The 15,097-nt window shown below is 53.8% G+C and overlaps 2 protein-coding genes across 5 annotated transcripts in view; one reads left to right on the top strand and one right to left on the bottom strand.

Moving 5' to 3' along the window:
- The window catches only part of Pom121c (POM121 transmembrane nucleoporin C), a 28,184-nt gene extending 18,736 nt beyond the window's left edge, over window positions 1-9,448 (top strand). For 2 of the 3 annotated variants that reach the window (XM_040731220.1, XM_013120801.3), the window contains exons 6-13: window positions 751-842; window positions 1,486-1,559; window positions 1,850-1,974; window positions 2,075-2,177; window positions 2,739-2,921; window positions 3,577-5,175; window positions 6,971-7,093; window positions 7,464-9,448. In XM_040731220.1, the coding sequence (XP_040587154.1) occupies window positions 751-842; window positions 1,486-1,559; window positions 1,850-1,974; window positions 2,075-2,177; window positions 2,739-2,921; window positions 3,577-5,175; window positions 6,971-7,093; window positions 7,464-7,561 (2,397 nt within the window). In that variant the 3' untranslated portion in view covers window positions 7,562-9,448. The remainder of the gene's footprint in view (window positions 1-750; window positions 843-1,485; window positions 1,560-1,849; window positions 1,975-2,074; window positions 2,178-2,738; window positions 2,922-3,576; window positions 5,176-6,970; window positions 7,094-7,463) is intronic. The other variant, XM_040731219.1, reaches the window with a different exon arrangement.
- Window positions 9,442-14,904, bottom strand: Nsun5 (NOP2/Sun RNA methyltransferase 5). 2 transcript variants are annotated; one of them, XM_021233200.2, is made up of 10 exons: window positions 14,763-14,904; window positions 14,555-14,677; window positions 13,535-13,709; window positions 13,348-13,456; window positions 12,010-12,148; window positions 11,807-11,922; window positions 10,444-10,622; window positions 10,072-10,282; window positions 9,860-9,995; window positions 9,442-9,710 (listed from the first exon to the last, which is right to left on the bottom strand). In XM_021233200.2, exons 1-10 carry the CDS (start codon window positions 14,853-14,855, stop codon window positions 9,444-9,446), a joined length of 1,548 nt encoding a protein of 515 aa, XP_021088859.1. In that variant the 5' UTR covers window positions 14,856-14,904; the 3' UTR covers window positions 9,442-9,443. The 2 variants fall into 2 exon arrangements, with proteins under 2 accessions (XP_021088859.1, XP_005080421.1); XM_005080364.4 differs by having other exon boundaries at window positions 9,447-9,710; window positions 9,852-9,995; window positions 14,763-14,903.
- Between the last annotated feature and the right edge of the window lie 193 nt (window positions 14,905-15,097).

Raw genomic sequence — 15,097 nt, 5'->3', positions numbered from 1 at the left:
ACAAGGTCTCATGGATCCCTGGCTGGCCTGAAGTTTGCTATGCCTCTCAGGCTGGCCTTGAACTTGTACTAAGCCTCCTGTTTCTGCCTCCCAAGTACTGGGGTTTCAGACCAGCTTGTATTTTTTTTAATATGCTTAAGCTTAGTCTGATAAAATATCAGAATCTGCAAAAATAGAGGGTGTACTTTTTACTGTAGACAATCCTTGTTGGAATATATAATGGGTACAAGTATTATCTTACGTGGTTTAAAAAACTTTTAAGGTTTATTATTCTTCGGGGTGTGGCAGCATACTGTAAGGTTGAGGCCAGCCTGGTCTACATGGTGAATTGCAACCAGGGCTATCCAGTGACACTTAGACTCAAGGAAAAAAATGTATTTATTTGAGGCTTTGTGGGTTTAGGTGCATCATCTGCCTGCAGGTGCCCACAGAAACCAGAGTTACAGTACTTGTGAGCAGCCTGATGTGGGTGCTGGAGAAACCAAGCCTGGGTCCTCTGAAAGAGCAGCAAATGTTTCTTAACCGCTGAGCATCTCTCAAGCCCCTTAAAAAGGTGCTTTGTCTGGTTTGGCTGCCCTGAAACTCACTGTGTAGACCAGGCTGGCTTCAAATTCAGAGATCCACCTTCCTCTGCTTCCTAGTGCTGGGATTAAAGGCATGTGCCACCACACCTAACCTATTGAAAATTTCTCTCTGCATAGTCATGTTCTCAGTAGTCATCTTAAATGTGTCACTCTGCTTGACTTGCAGCTGTGGAAGAGGAGTGGTCCCACCTCATCTCCCTTTTCTAGCCCAGCTTCTTCCCGCTCCCAGACACCAGAGAGGCCAGCTAAGAAAACAAGGTAGTCATCATTCACTTCTGATCACTCTCTGGACAGGAAGAATGGGGCTTACCAGGGTTTGGCTGTTGGGCTTTCTGTTGACTCTGACTCAGCAATGCTTAAAGAGTCAGGCCCTAGAAGAGCCTGCTACAGTTGATCCCCTGTCATGCAGTCTGAGCACACTGATGGTTGGGGTCCCCTCTCTGTGTCTACTCCAGTGGGAGTGGTGCAGAGTGGATCGGGTCAGCAGGGAGCCTGGGTCCCTGGCCCAGCTCACTCTTCACTGGAGCTGGGCTCCTTGGGGGTCAGGTCTGTGTGTGTCTGGCCCTACCTGCCACCAAGCCTTTATTTTCACCCTGTCTGTCATGGCCTGCTTTCTCACCAGCTTCACTGGTAGCTCCCAGCACTAACCACTGTTAGAGCCTGAAGATTCAGTCTGGACCCTGGACTTGGGAGGCTCTGAGTGAGACTTCGCAGTTTCCTGTACTGTATTAACTAAAGACCAGTTATTCGTGGCTTCTGTCAACAGCCCACCTTCATTTCTACAAGAACTGTGACATGTGACATGCTTAGACCTAGAGCCTTGGTCTTTGTAGGCTCTGGCCATGAGTGAGTGAGGTGCTATGTAGTTTCAGGTAGTCTTACCTTTTCACAATCCCCACAGAGAGGAGGAGCCGTGTCACCATTCCAGTTCTTCAGCTCCCTTGGTAACAGACAAGGAATCCCCAGGAGAAAACGGTAAATAGAGAAGCCGTGTGGGCCGAGGGTGGCGTCTGCGGTGGAAGCTAAAAGAGCAGTGCTCTGTCTGTCTTGCCCTTAACAGATAGATCCTTAGTGTGGGAGGAAAGGCAGACAGTCCAGTACATATGTGGGGCTCTGGGTCACAGCCATCCCAGAAGCAGTTGTGTGCACCTTTGGAATGATGTTGAGGATACTTCCAGGCCACTCACACACAGAAAACATGATGTCTTCCAACAAAACAGCCCTGTCTTGGATGAGTGGGGAGTTCAACAAACCTGTGTTTGTAGTTACAGATACAGCCACTGGGAAGCAGCAGAACTCTTGGACTTCCCCATCCACGCCTGGCAGCTCTGGGCAACGCAAACGCAAAATTCAGCTGCTGCCCTCCCGGCGAGGGGACCAGCTCACCCTGGTATGTCTTTTCCCTCCCTCTGAGCTCTTTTAGACTCGGGAGGGCTGGGAGCGGGTTTCTTCTGGGGGTTAGCCTAACCTGTCTCTGTTCTCCGGGGCAGCCTCCACCCCCTGAGCTAGGCTATTCCATCACTGCCGAAGACCTGGACATGGAGAGGAAAGCCTCACTGCAGTGGTTTAACAAGGTTTTGGAGGACAAGACGGGTAAGGGTGCTGAGCGCCGTGTGCTGGGGCGGAAGAGCCTGCTGTCTGGTGTTTCAGAGCGTTTCCTTGGGGGAGAAGTGCTAGAATGCTTCATCCCCTTTGTTTCAGCTGTAGTCTCACCTAGCCGCGGCTGTCTTCAAATTTACAACTTTGCTTCAGCCTCCCAAGAGCTGGGTTACAGATGACTGCCACCACAGTCAGCTCTTGAATTTTTGTTTCCTGATTTCACCAGGAGTCTTATTACCAATAGCTGTCACCAACACTTTTCCAGGGGACCTGAAAGTTTTGTTTAGTTTGTGAAAATGGTGTTGCTGTGTAACCCGTTTGCCTCGCCCTCGTAGATGTCCTGGCTGCACTGCGGCACAGCCATGTGTCAACCCACTCCAGCTTCCTCTGTTCATTCTTGGGGACACCTGCTTGGGTCTTCACTGAGGCCTGTAGACCAGGGTGCCACCTGTGAGCGAGCTTAGGGAAACATTTCTGGACAGGCATTGTGGGTTCTGAGCTTCCCGTACCTTTACTCTGGAACTCCCATGTAAGAAGCTTGTCTCTCCTCCTCAGATGACGCCTCCACCTCAGCCACTGAAACCCCACCTGCCGCCAATCCTCCTTTCACGTTCACTCTGCCTGCTGCTGTGGGGCCTGCTGCCTCAGCAGCCTCCCTCCCAGTGCCTAGCTCTAACCCACTGTTGGAGAGCTTGAAGAAGATGCAGGACTCTCCATCTCCAGCCCCACCGTCCTCAGGTAAGCAGAGCGCACTCTGCCCTGTAATGACAGGCTTTTGACATGAAGGGAGTGTAGAATCTGTCGGTTCTAGGCTTCAGAATGCCCTGGTCTAGAAATATGTAGGAAGGCAGGCTGTCATACTGGGTTCAGGATTCAAAGTCAACTGCCCTAGCTGCTCTAAGCCTGTGTCATCTGAGAACGATGCCTTCCTTAGGAGGTGTCTGTAGTTGTGACATAATCCGTCCCATGAAGTGTCAGAGCTTCTGGATCCCAAGCCTAGAGTAACTGAAACCCCTCTCTGGGTGAGGCTGGCACCTTGGTGCTGCTGTACATGGACACACCAGTGTAGCTGTGCTTCCCTCCCTGGAGATGCAGCTCCTACAGCTCAGACAGACACTGCTCTGCTGGGTTGATGAACATGGTGAGTCTTTGTTAGAGCAGTAGGCACGTGTAGGTGAGTAAGTAGACATCAGAGTTGCGCTAATGGCATTTTCCTTCGCGACCACACATGCAGCCCCATGCTTTGTTCTTCCTTCTGTCTTTCCTGGGATCTGGAGTAGAAATAATGTAATGGCTCCTTGAGTCCCTGTGCTTTGGTGGTTCTGGAGAATGCAGCATGCTGAGTGCCACCTGCAGACACCCTCAGAACTCACCCACTTCCTCTTCTTCACAGAGCCTGCTGCAGCAGCAACTACTGCAGCCCCTTCGCCTCTGAAGACACCCAGCCTCCTGACCCCTCTTGTGTCACCACTCACAGGGCCATTGGCCAGCACCTCCTCAGACTCCAAACCTACAGCCACCTTCCTGGGACTGGCCCCTGCTTCATCTGCAACACCACTCACTGACACCAAGTCCCCTGGAGTCCCTCAGGCTGAGCAGGCTGCCAGCACTCCAGCCTCCACGGCTCCGTCCCCCACCCCAAAGCCCAGCATGCTGTTTGGGATGCTAAACCCACCTGCCACGTCCTCCTCCTCCCCGGCCACTCCTGGCCCCGCTTGTTCTCCCATGTTTAAGCCCATTTTTATGGCCACACCTAAAAGTGAAAATGCTAGCCCGGTGCCATCCGGCTCCTCAGCCACCACTACAGCGGCTTCATCCGGCACCACCCTCACCACAGCGGCGAGTACCACAGCTCCCGCTTTCAAGCCCATTTTTGACAGTGTGGAGCCAATTACATCCATGCCTCTGTCAGGCCCCTTCTCCGTGAAGCAGACAGCGGCCGCAGCCACCACTGCAGTCACACCAGTCCCTCTCTTCACTGGCTTGGCCACTGCTACCTCCACAGTGGCCTCTAGCACCACAGTTTCTGCCTCGAAGCCTGTATTTGGCTTTGGAGTGAGCGCTGTGGCCAGCACGGCCAGCAGTACCATGACTTCCACCTCCCAGCCAGTGGTGTTCGGGGGAGGTCCTCCTGCCACTGTTGCCACTTCTGCCCCAGCCCTGTCCTCCATCTTCCAGTTTGGCAAGCCCGCTGCCACCACCGCAGCACCTGCAGCGAGCACCTCCTTTGCCCAGACAGTGGCCAGCAGCAGCAGCAGTGGCACTGGTGGCTTCAGTGGCTTTGGCGGCACCCTCACCACCTCCACCTCAGCCCCGTCCACCGCCAGCCAGCCCACACTGACCTTCAGCGGCTCTGTCACCCCGGCCTTCAACATTCCCTTCAGCTCTGCTGCCAAACCCGCGCTCCCGACTTACCCTGCAGCCAACCCACAGCCTCAGTTTGGAGCCACTGAGGGGGCAGCCAAGCCAGCGCTTGCCCCAAGTTTTGGCAGCTCTTTCACTTTCGGCAACTCTGTGGCCTCAGCCCCGTCGACATCCCCGGCCCCAGCCACCTTTGGCAGCGCTGCACAACCGGCTTTCGGCGGGTTGAAAACCGCAGCCTCTACCTTTGGCACCCCTGCCAGCACGCAGCCAGCTTTCGGCAGCACCACATCTGTGTTCTCCTTTGGATCAGCCACCACCTCCGGCTTTGGAGCCACCACGCAGACCACCAACAGTGGGAGCAGCAGCTCTTTATTTGGCAGCTCTACTCCATCCCCATTCACATTTGGTGGCTCAGCGGCTCCTTCTGGCAGTGGAGGCTTTGGGCTTGGTGCTGCTCCAGGCACCAGCTCCTCCTCTGGAACTTTCAGCTTTGGATCTGGACAGAGCGGGACCACAGGCGCCACTACCTCCTTTGGGGGAAGCCTGAACACCCTGGGCACATCCAACCAGAGCTCACCCTTCGCCTTCAATGTGGGCAGTACGCCTGAAAGCAAGCCTGTGTTTGGAGGTAAGGATTCTGGAGGGCTGGGGTGGCCAAGACCTGTTCTGAAAGAGGACCCAAGCAAAGCTGCAGCACCCTCTCCAGGGGCCGTCAGCTGCCTGGAGCTGTAGTTCCAGGAATCTGACGCCGCTTTCCGGTCCCCAGTACGCTGTGCTTGTGCACATACCTACATACCCCTTTAAAAAAAGACACGAGCCGGGCGGTGGTGGCGCACGCCTTTAATCCCAGCACTCGGGAGGCAGAGGCAGGCGGATCTCTGTGAGTTCGAGGCCAGCCTGGTCTACAGAGTGAGTTCCAGGACAGCCTTCAAAGCTACAGAGAAACCCTGTCTCAAAAAACCAAAAAAAAAAAAAGACACGAGCCGGGCATTGGTGGCGCACGCCTTTAACCCCAGCACTCGGGAGGCAGAGGCAGGCGGATCTCTGTAAGTATGAGACCAGCCTGGTCTATAGAGCGAGTTCCAGGACAGCTTCCAAAACAATGCAGAGAAACCCTGTCTCGAAAAACCAAAAAAAAAAAAAAAAAGAAACATATGTGTATATAGGTGGTACCATATACATGCTGGTGCCCACAGCAGCCAGAAGAGGGTGGGACTTGAGAGCTGCCATTTTTGTGCTGGGAATTGAACCTGGGTTCTCTGGAACCATTGATCTCTCTCCCATTAAACAAACATCATAATGCCAGGTCATAGCCAGGGTTCATTGTTTGGATTTTAAATAACCAGGGGAGTCACAATAGGATTTCAAGCTGAAGGATGAAGAGATTCTTGTTTGATACGTGCAGGGTGAGTTTTGGCCTTCAGAGGTACATAAGGGAGAAAGGACTCTTGGGGAGGTGAGAGGCAGGTCTGTTGAGTGTCCGGAACAGTGGTGAGAAAAGGGATATGATCAGAGAAAGTGTACAGTTTGCCACGTGGCTTGTTCATGGGTGGGAACGTTTTGAGTTCCCGCAGTGTGCAGAAGTTCAAGCAGCCTCTGGAATAAGCCCGTGACAGGGCCGGGGAGATGGCTCAGTAGTCAAAGTACCTGCCACTTGAGTGTGAGGATCTGAGTTCAATCCCCAGTACTCGATAGCAAGGTGAGGCAGTGTGTACCTGTAATCCCAGTGCTGAGTGCATGAACTTGTTGGCCAGTCAAGTCAAAATAGCCAGCTCCAGACTGATGAGAGACTCTGGAAGACGCCCAGTGTCAACCTCTGGCTTGTGTACACTCCCAGAAAGAATAGTACCCTGGTACACACACACCCACACGACAGCCACACACAGGGAGATCTCCGTTTGTGTGGCTGTTGGTGGCACCAAAGGATCATGAGTCTTTCTCGCTAGGGGCGAAGTCACTTAAGAATGGTGATGGGGAGGGTAGTTCAGGGTCCTTTGTGGGGGTGGGGGAAAAGAAATGATTGACAGGTGACATGCAACGACAGGACAATGCCTGCTACTCCAGTACTTCGGCTCGGACAGGAGGTTGGAGAGTTTCAGGCCAACTTGGGCTACATAGCAGACCCGGTCTCAAAAATAGCAAAACAAAAGAATTGGGTGTTTGAGGTAGGAGGGGTGACAAATGGTCTGGAAGCGACATCGCAACAAGACTGCCCTGAGATAATTGCATACAGGCAGAGCAGGAGTCATTCTCAGGGCATCCTGGGAGGGTTAGGGACCCTTCAAGGTAAGAGAGGGAAGGTGGGGAGGCAGGTAATCCTGACAGTGCCACGCCTCCTGCTGCAGGTGTGCAGGGCAGGGTGGAGGCCAGCCAAGTGCTGAGGGGTAGCCCAGTCTCTGCAGCTTTTAATCTCTCCCTTCTAGGCACGTCCACACCCACTTTTGGGCAGAGCACCCCTGCCCCTGGAGTAGGCACCGCAGGCAGCAGCCTCTCGTTTGGGGCTTCCTCAACGCCTGCCCAAGGCTTTGTTGGAGTCGGACCTTTCGGTAAGCAAGCAGTCTGTTGCCAGCATGACACACCCTGTCCCTTGGATGAGGAGTGATTATGTGATAGCAGATGCTGGCCCTCAGGGTCAAGGGGAGTTGCACGGGAGAGTTGAGCCTTCTCAGGAAACTCACGTATTTGGAAAGCCAAGTGCTGGTGTGTGTTTATTTGGTTTGGCTTATTTTTGTGTTGGTATTTTTCCTGCATGTTTATGATCGGTTCCCACCAAGGGCTAAGAGGGCTGCCAACAGCTTTGGAAGCCCCGGCAGAACATCTCTGCTTCTTCGTTTGACCTAACTTCCCAGAGCAAGGCACCAGGTACATTTTCTGTGGCAGTAACTGCCCTGATGAGGTCTTGTCAACTTTTTCCAGGATCAGCAGCCCCTTCATTTTCCATTGGCGCGGGATCCAAGACGCCAGGGGCTCGACAGCGACTTCAGGCCCGAAGGCAGCATACCCGCAAGAAGTAGCAGCCTGCCTCGTCCCCAGTCCCCACTCCTGCCCGAGTCTGGACCTCAGCACCTGCTGGGAAGAGCGAGCCTCTGACCCTTCGGATTCCACAGCACACCCAGCCCGTCACCGGGGCAGAAGTGGCAGCCTGGCCCTTCTGTTCTAGAGAAAGTGGGTGCCCCAGGGAGGGGCAGAAGCCGATACTTGGCGTGAACAGTCACCTGGTGAGGCTGGAGAACTGAAGAAGCGTGTACATACTGTCCTTGCTGCCCCGGCGCTTGTGTAGTTTGTGGCCTAGGCGGCTCCCCCTTTCCCTGAGCCATCTCTGCTAACGGGCATGGTACCCACTTGGATCCCTAGTACACATTGTGTAGGATTGGGGGAACAGTGTCCCTGAGCTCTGTCTGCTCGGCTTGGCCATAAGACATGGTCTCTTCCTCTGGTTCCTCCGGGGTCCCCTCATTTCTTGCTGCTTTGACTTTCACCTGTCTGTCCTCTTTGAGATTCATTCCTTTTAAATGGCGGGGAATCTTGCTTTGCCTTGGAGACCCCAGTGGGTGCTGCTTGCCTCTTCTGCCAAGTGTGTTTATCTCCAGCCCTCTGCCAGTCCAGCCTCTGAAGGCTGGTGGCTCAGGACTTAGCCTGGCAGAGCCAGGGGAGAAGTTTGCTCCAGGAAGTCCTGGGGCAGGCGAACTGCCCACCACTGCTTCTAGCTGCCTCTTCACCTGCCCGACACCCCACGGGCCACTTCGCCTCTTCGGGATTGTACTTTCCAAGCCTTGTACTGTGTTTGTATGATGTTAATGTGTGTTGCTCCTTGAATCGAGTTTGGAGGAAGAATTGAATCGTATGTGTGGCGGCATGTTCGTAATGCCGGACTTAATGTCACCTGGGCCCTCTCAGGCCTAGCTCATTGAATGCTGAAAGTGGCACCGCGTGACAGCCACAGTGCTGGCCCCTGAATTCTCAATAGTGTTTGACTTAAGGGCTGGCAGCCCAGGGGTAGAGCTTGTGGGAGCAAAGACTTCCCTCTGTTGTCCTCCCCACAGAACACAGCCCCGGCAAGGGCGGCGTCTGCCTGTGTGGAGTTGTGGGTTAATGGACTACACTTTTAGGTTCCTTAGTTGTGTTCCCAAAAGGGTCTTTCCTAGCCTTTCTTTTTCCTTTCCCAAAACCATACTCTTAGGCCCCAGAGCTTGGCTGCCATGCCCATCCTCTTTGGGAGAAGTATGAATGCGTGTGTCTAAATTAAAAGAAAAACAATATTTAAACGTTTTTTAACAAAATAAAAATTTATTTTTATATTTAAGCTAAATTGCCTTTTAAATTCCTTCAAGCTTGGTTCACTGAGGTGGTTAAGTATAAATGCTATTGAATAGTAGGATTTAGCTGTATAGTTATGCCTGTGTGAAGGAGGGGCTCATGGGCTGTCCCCAGCAGCTCTCTGCTGACGGGGTAGAGCTCCTTCTGGCCATGTCGTATAAGTGTGAGTCTTACTTTATAAACAATGTGATGTAGCTGTAACTGGTCCCTTCCCTTTGTGACTGACTGGCAAGGGTTAGGCTGGGTTGTATGGAGATGGGGAGAGCCTGTGGGATGGGGATAGGTGGGGGTCTGCACAGGTGCCTCTACCTGTGCCTCAGGTAAGGAAGGGGCCTCCCTGAACTCAGTATGAGCTAATTAATTACCTCAACTCCACAGCAGGCCTGCATCCAGGGCCCTGAAGAGGCGTCCTGGCATAGCCTCGGTGTGTGGCACATTTGTCTGTGCTCACGCTGGACAGGGACAGGGAGGTTGGGGCTTCCACTACAGATAGACTGAGTTCCTGTGAGTGTAGCTGAGATTTTAGTATGAATGTGAGATTGTTCTTGCTTATGTCATTAAAAATAAAACTGTGATCTGTCATAGACCGAGTCTGCCCTTTATTTGTGAAGCAAAGAACTCAAGTGGTAGATAGACCTGCCAGTGAGGGACCCACAGGGCCAGGCTTCTGCCCTTCCCAGAGAGCAGGGTTCGCGCAGTGAGGAAGCCTTTGCTGGCTGCAGGGCCCACGGCGCCCGCTACGTGCTCGGCTGTGTGCTGGTACCAGCTGCAGCTTTGCGTCTTCTCTTTCTCTTTGGGGCTTTGCTGAGAGGCTCTGGAGCCTCTGCTTTGTCCTGTGGAGCTGGGCTGGAAGAACAGGCCAGAGGGTAGTGATGGACGGACGTACCTTTAGCTGTAGCACTCAGGAGGCAAAGCCTCGTCCACCTACAGTGAGTGAGTTTCGGGCCAGCCAAGGTCGCAGTCGAGAACTCTGCTCTCCTTACTCACCCTGGCACCGCCTCTGCCCGTTCAAACACAGCAATGAAGAAGCCACCAGTGAGCGTGGTCTCAGGGGAGGCCCGGAGGCAGTGTTCAGACCCTGGGAAGGTACTGAGACCTCGGTGAGGCCACGTGGGTAGGACTGGAGCCAATCTGTGGAGGACAAGAGAACTCAGACCCTGGTGAGAAGTAACCTGTGAGCTCTTTCAGACCCTGGGGACACCACTACCTGAAGACCCCCGAGCTCTGCTGTAGAGCTTCTTGGACCACGTCTTCATTCTCTTCTTGGCAAAGGGAACACGTGGAGTAGACCAGGCGTTGCAGAGAGGGGAAGCTCAGTGCATGGCACAGAGCCCGTTGCTGGAAGCCTGCCAGGGCCTGCAGGCGCTCCTTGCTGGGTGTGCCTCCCCCATGCTCCTCCAGCTGCCGGCTCAGCATACCTATGCAGAAGGAGCTGCAATTGTGAAGCCATTTCCCACCAAAATCCCCACCGTACACATGAGCATTTGCCTACTGCCACCACTCAGAAGTTATACCAAGATTAACTTTAGTATCCAAGTTGCTGTGGGGCTCAGACTGCAGCCACACTGTCCCCTCTCACCAGAGCCACTACAAGAAGGGTCCAGCAAGATGTACTGGACCCGGCTGTACCGCTGGTCGGAGGGAGAGACTGCCAGGAAGTCCTCTTCTGCTAACTCGCAGCAAGAGACCCCAGCTCGAGCCAGCAGGGTAGCCATGGCTGCTAGTCGCTTAGCATCCTGGTCGAAAGCAAAGATCTTCCTAGGGAAGAGAGCAGAGGCAGAATGAACTGAGAATTTCTTTTAAATTAAAACTTCTATGGGGTCAGAGAGATGGCTCAGCAGTTAAGATCACTGGCAGCTCCTCCAGAGGTCCTGAGTGGAGGCTCACAGCCATCTATAATGGGATCTGATGCCCTCTGCTGGCCTGCAGGTGTATGTGCAGATAGAGCACTATATACATAAAATAAACCTTTTCCTTTTTTTAAAATTTAAATTTAAATTAGAAACAAGCTTGTTGTACATGTCAATCCCAGTTTCCTCTCCCTGCCCGCCACCGACCCCCTATCCCATCCCCTTTCTGCTCCCCAGGGAGGGTGAGGCCTTCCATGGGGGATCTTCATCAAAGTCTGTCACATCATTTGGAGCAGGGTCTAGACCCTCCCCCGATAAAATAAATCTTTAAAAAACAATATATATGTCACATGTGTGCAGGTGCGTGTGGAGGCCAAGAAGAGTGATGGAACCCAGGGAGTTGGAGTTAAGTTGTGAGCCACCTGACGTGAGGGCTGGGAACTGAACTCAGGTCCTCAGGGACAGCAGCCAGTGGACACGGAGTCATTTTGCCAGCTCCTGAACTGAGAATTTATGGAGCATGGAGCCCCACAGTTAGGTAACATCAAGCTGTTACATAAACTAAGCCAGGACACAGGTCTAGGGGTGTGGCTCAATGGTAGAGCACCTGCCTAGAATTCCCCAGTGAGGGGCTGGGGTGTGGCTCAATGGTAGAGCCCCTGCCTAGAATCCCCCAGTGAGGGGCTGGGGTGTGACTCAGTGGTAGAGCCCCTGCCTAGAATCCCCCAGTGAGGGGCTGGGGTGTGGCTCAGTGGTAGAGCACCTGCCTAGAATCCCCCAGTGAGGGGCTGGGGGTGTGGCTCAGTGGTACAGTGCTTGCCTAGCATATATAAGGCTTTGGGGATTCAATCCCCAATACACTACCACCCAAAACAAAAGGAAAAGCTAAGATACAACACATATTAGTGGCTTACAGGGTGCACAGATAACCAGCCTGGAAAGAACCCCAAGCCTGAGGGAGTTTTGTCTCATACCAGTAGCTTGGCTTGGAACTAGGCTGAGTTGCCCAGGGCCATACTCTCAAGCGTTATCATTCAGTGAGATTTTTCCAACATCCCTCCCTCTGCCTCAAAGCTCATTGCTAGCACTCACCCCTGGTTCTTCAGAAGCGCGGCAATGTAACTGGTCTTGTTGCCAGGGGCAGCACAGGCATCAATGACATGGGAACCTGGTGGGGGAGACAGCAGCATGGCTGGGAGGCAGCTGGCCTAGCAGGGCAGAAATGGCGGGTGGCCGGGTGAACACAGAGCCGGAAGTCATTCTCCCCCACCCCCTTTCTCCTGCCCCGCCCCCACCTTGTCCTGCAGGATGAGATGGCCAGCGCGGTACAGCGGGTGTTCATGCAGATCTGTCTGTGCAGGGAACACCAGAAGCTCAGGCAACAAGGGGTCCAAAAGGAAATGTTGCCCCTTGAGGGTTCGCAAGTCCTCCAGGCTGGCAGGGAACAACCGCTGGTTAGGCTTTGTCTTTAACCTTTATTTTACGTGCTTGGGGTATTCTGTCTGCATACAGCACCCGTGAGAACCAAAGGGCATCGGATTCTCTAGGACTGGAGTTGCAGACGGTAGTGACTACCACATGGGTTCTAGAATCAAACTGGTCCTCTAAAAGAGTAGTCACACCCTTAACCACTGAACCATCACCCTGGCTTTTCACTTTTAAACAAAGACTTATTTTAAATTATGTAGCTACGCTTAGGTATGGGCATGTGAGTGCAGATACTCTGAGAGCCATCAGAGCCCCCTGAACTGAAGCTGAAAGTCACCCACCCAGCATGGGTGCTAGGAACTGAACTTGGGTCATTTGCAAGAGCAGCTGAACCAGCCGTGCTTGTTGAGACAGGATCTGGAACTCTATCCCATCTCAACCTCCCTGGTACTGGGATAACAAGTATATGTCATCAAGCCCTGCCTCTAAGAGGGGTTGCAAGGGCTGGTTCACCAGGTGAAACGCTTGTGCAGACCTGAGACAATCCCTGGAACCCCACAGAGGTGCAAAGAGAACCCACTTGTGCAAGTTTGTTTTCTGCGTACTCTCACACATCACACACAACAATGATAATTAAAGTGATTAAAATTGGGCCTGGACAGATGGCTCAGCAGTTGGGAACACACTGCTCTTTCAGAAGACCTGAGTTCGGTTCCCAGCACCATGTGCAGCAGCTCACCTGCCTGCAGGCCCAGCTGCAGAGGGTCCAAAGAGGGTGCCTCTTTGGGCACACGCACACACCCACACATAGACACCTATACTATTCATCATTTAAAACAAAGGTAACGGCCGGGCATTGGTGGCACACGCCTTTAATCCCAGCACTCGGGAGGCAGAGGCAGGTGGATCTCTGTGAGTTCGAGGCCAGCCTGGTCTACAAGAGTTAGTTCCAGGACAGCCTTCAAAAGCCTCGGAGAAACCCTGCCTCAAAAAAAAAAAAAAAAACCAAAAAACCAAAAAACAAAAACAAAAAGCAAAGGTAACATCTTTGTCAGAAGAGAGAAAATCTCATTGGGAAAGTAGGAAAAAAAAAAACATCTAAAGAAAGCAGTCACTATCCCTAGTCTCTTCCCACAGACCCCTGCTTCCCCAGGAACCTGGACATTCAGGACATAAAGGCACCCAGGCAGGTCCTACGTTCTCACCTGGAAGCCCGACCCTGGTAGGAGAAACCTTGTCTCTTGAAGTAATCGATTGCATCCTCAGGGCAGGTCTTGAGCGTGTTCACACGCACAAACCGAGGCACCTGGTAGGCTAGAAGCCGCAGCGATGAGTAGGAAGGAAGGCTAGCCCCCCCTGAAGGCTGTCACCCTCCCCCAGTCTCCAGTTCACCTTGGCCAGGTCTGGCTCTCTCTTCCAACAGGTCCTCATTTCGACTCACACCCCGATGAACCTTGAGCCGGGCCAACTCAGCCTTGAGTCTCGCCTGGTGCCGGCCAAGCAGGGTCTTCCATCGACCACCACCCCCTCGAAAACCCTTCCCTAGCAACAATTCATACACTAGCACCTGGACAGAGAAAAACGGAAAAACCATTAACATCATAAAACCCTCCAGATGGTCTTGTCCAGGGGATTTTCTTGCCCAAGATCACCCAAGAAATTAATGACCAGGTATGGGGGCAAACGCCTATAACCCCTGCAATCTCATACACTTAAGCATGAACACTACGAACTGAAAACCACCCTGCGTCACCAATTTAAGACCTGTCTGAACAACTTAGCAAGAACCTGTCTCAAAAAACAAGGGCTGGGGACATAGTTCAGTAGACCCTGCCTAGAATCTCCCAGTAAAGGGTCACGGGCATGTGAATGAGGCCTGCCTAGCATCCACCATTGAAGAGACTAGGAGCAAGGCTCAGGAGCAGGGTAGAGAGCTTGCTTGGAGAAACAATAGGAGTATAGCTTAGCATTAAGCCCCTGCCTAGAATCCCCCAGTGAGGGGCTGGGGCGTGGCTCAGTGGTAGAGCACCTGCCTAGAACTCCCCAGTGAGGGACAGGGGGGTATGGCTCAGTGGTAGAATTCTTCTCTGGCAAGCTGGTACAATCTCCAGCGTCACAAAAAGGCAGACAGAAAGCAGATTCAGTACTGAAACCCAGTGTCCTGCCTCCCATGCCTGCGCCTTTTCCCCAGGCAGCCACCACCTGCTCAGCAGCACTCTGGACCCCCAACCTTCCTTGCCATCGTCACCCTTTCCGGTCGGCTGCCCCTGCCACCGCCGGTTTGGGGCTCTGCCCTAGCTAACCCTTCACGCAATGCCCCACACGCCGTCGCGTCCGTTCCGGCTCGATGCGGATGCAGGGAAGAGGTGCAGAGCTGAGCACAGGCTCCGCCCGCCGTGGGCGCTCGCTCACCTTGGCCAGGTGCGGCCGCAGCTTCTTCTCGGCGCGAAGGAGCCCGGCGTTGGCGATCACGGCGTCCAGCACGGCCGAGTAGCGCTGCGTCTCGCACACCAGCGCGTACAGCGGCTTCACGTTCTGCGGGAGACACGCTCGCTGCAGCCAGCGCGGGCCTCGCCCCCCAACCCCGCTCCCACCCGGCCCCGGCCCCCGGCCCCACTACCTGGAAGCTGCTGGAATACACCAGCGCCTTGAGCGAGCCCTGGCGGCTCTCCACGCCCGCCAGCACCGCCGCCGCCGCCGTGTACAGCCCCATGCTGCCGCGCCGACCGACCGACTCTTTACGGCACTGTCGCAGGAGCTCGACCCGGCTTTGCGGCCGCTGCAACATCCGGCCCGGCCGGGCTTCCGGAATCGAAAGGCGCGAGCCTTCACTAGCCTCCCAGAAAGCTGGCTGCTTTCCGTTTCCAGCGTATAGAAAGTAGTTCTAAAACCGGGCATGGTGGCGCACGCCTTTAATCCAGCGCTCTGGAGACTGAGGCGGTCGGGAGAGATCTG

The sequence above is a fragment of the Mesocricetus auratus genome, unplaced genomic scaffold, assembly GCF_017639785.1.
Source record: "Mesocricetus auratus isolate SY011 unplaced genomic scaffold, BCM_Maur_2.0 Super-Scaffold_100025, whole genome shotgun sequence".
Lineage (NCBI taxonomy): Eukaryota > Metazoa > Chordata > Mammalia > Rodentia > Cricetidae > Mesocricetus > Mesocricetus auratus.
Note: the sequence above shows the minus strand (reverse complement) of the source record. Positions and strands in the feature narration are given on the sequence as shown.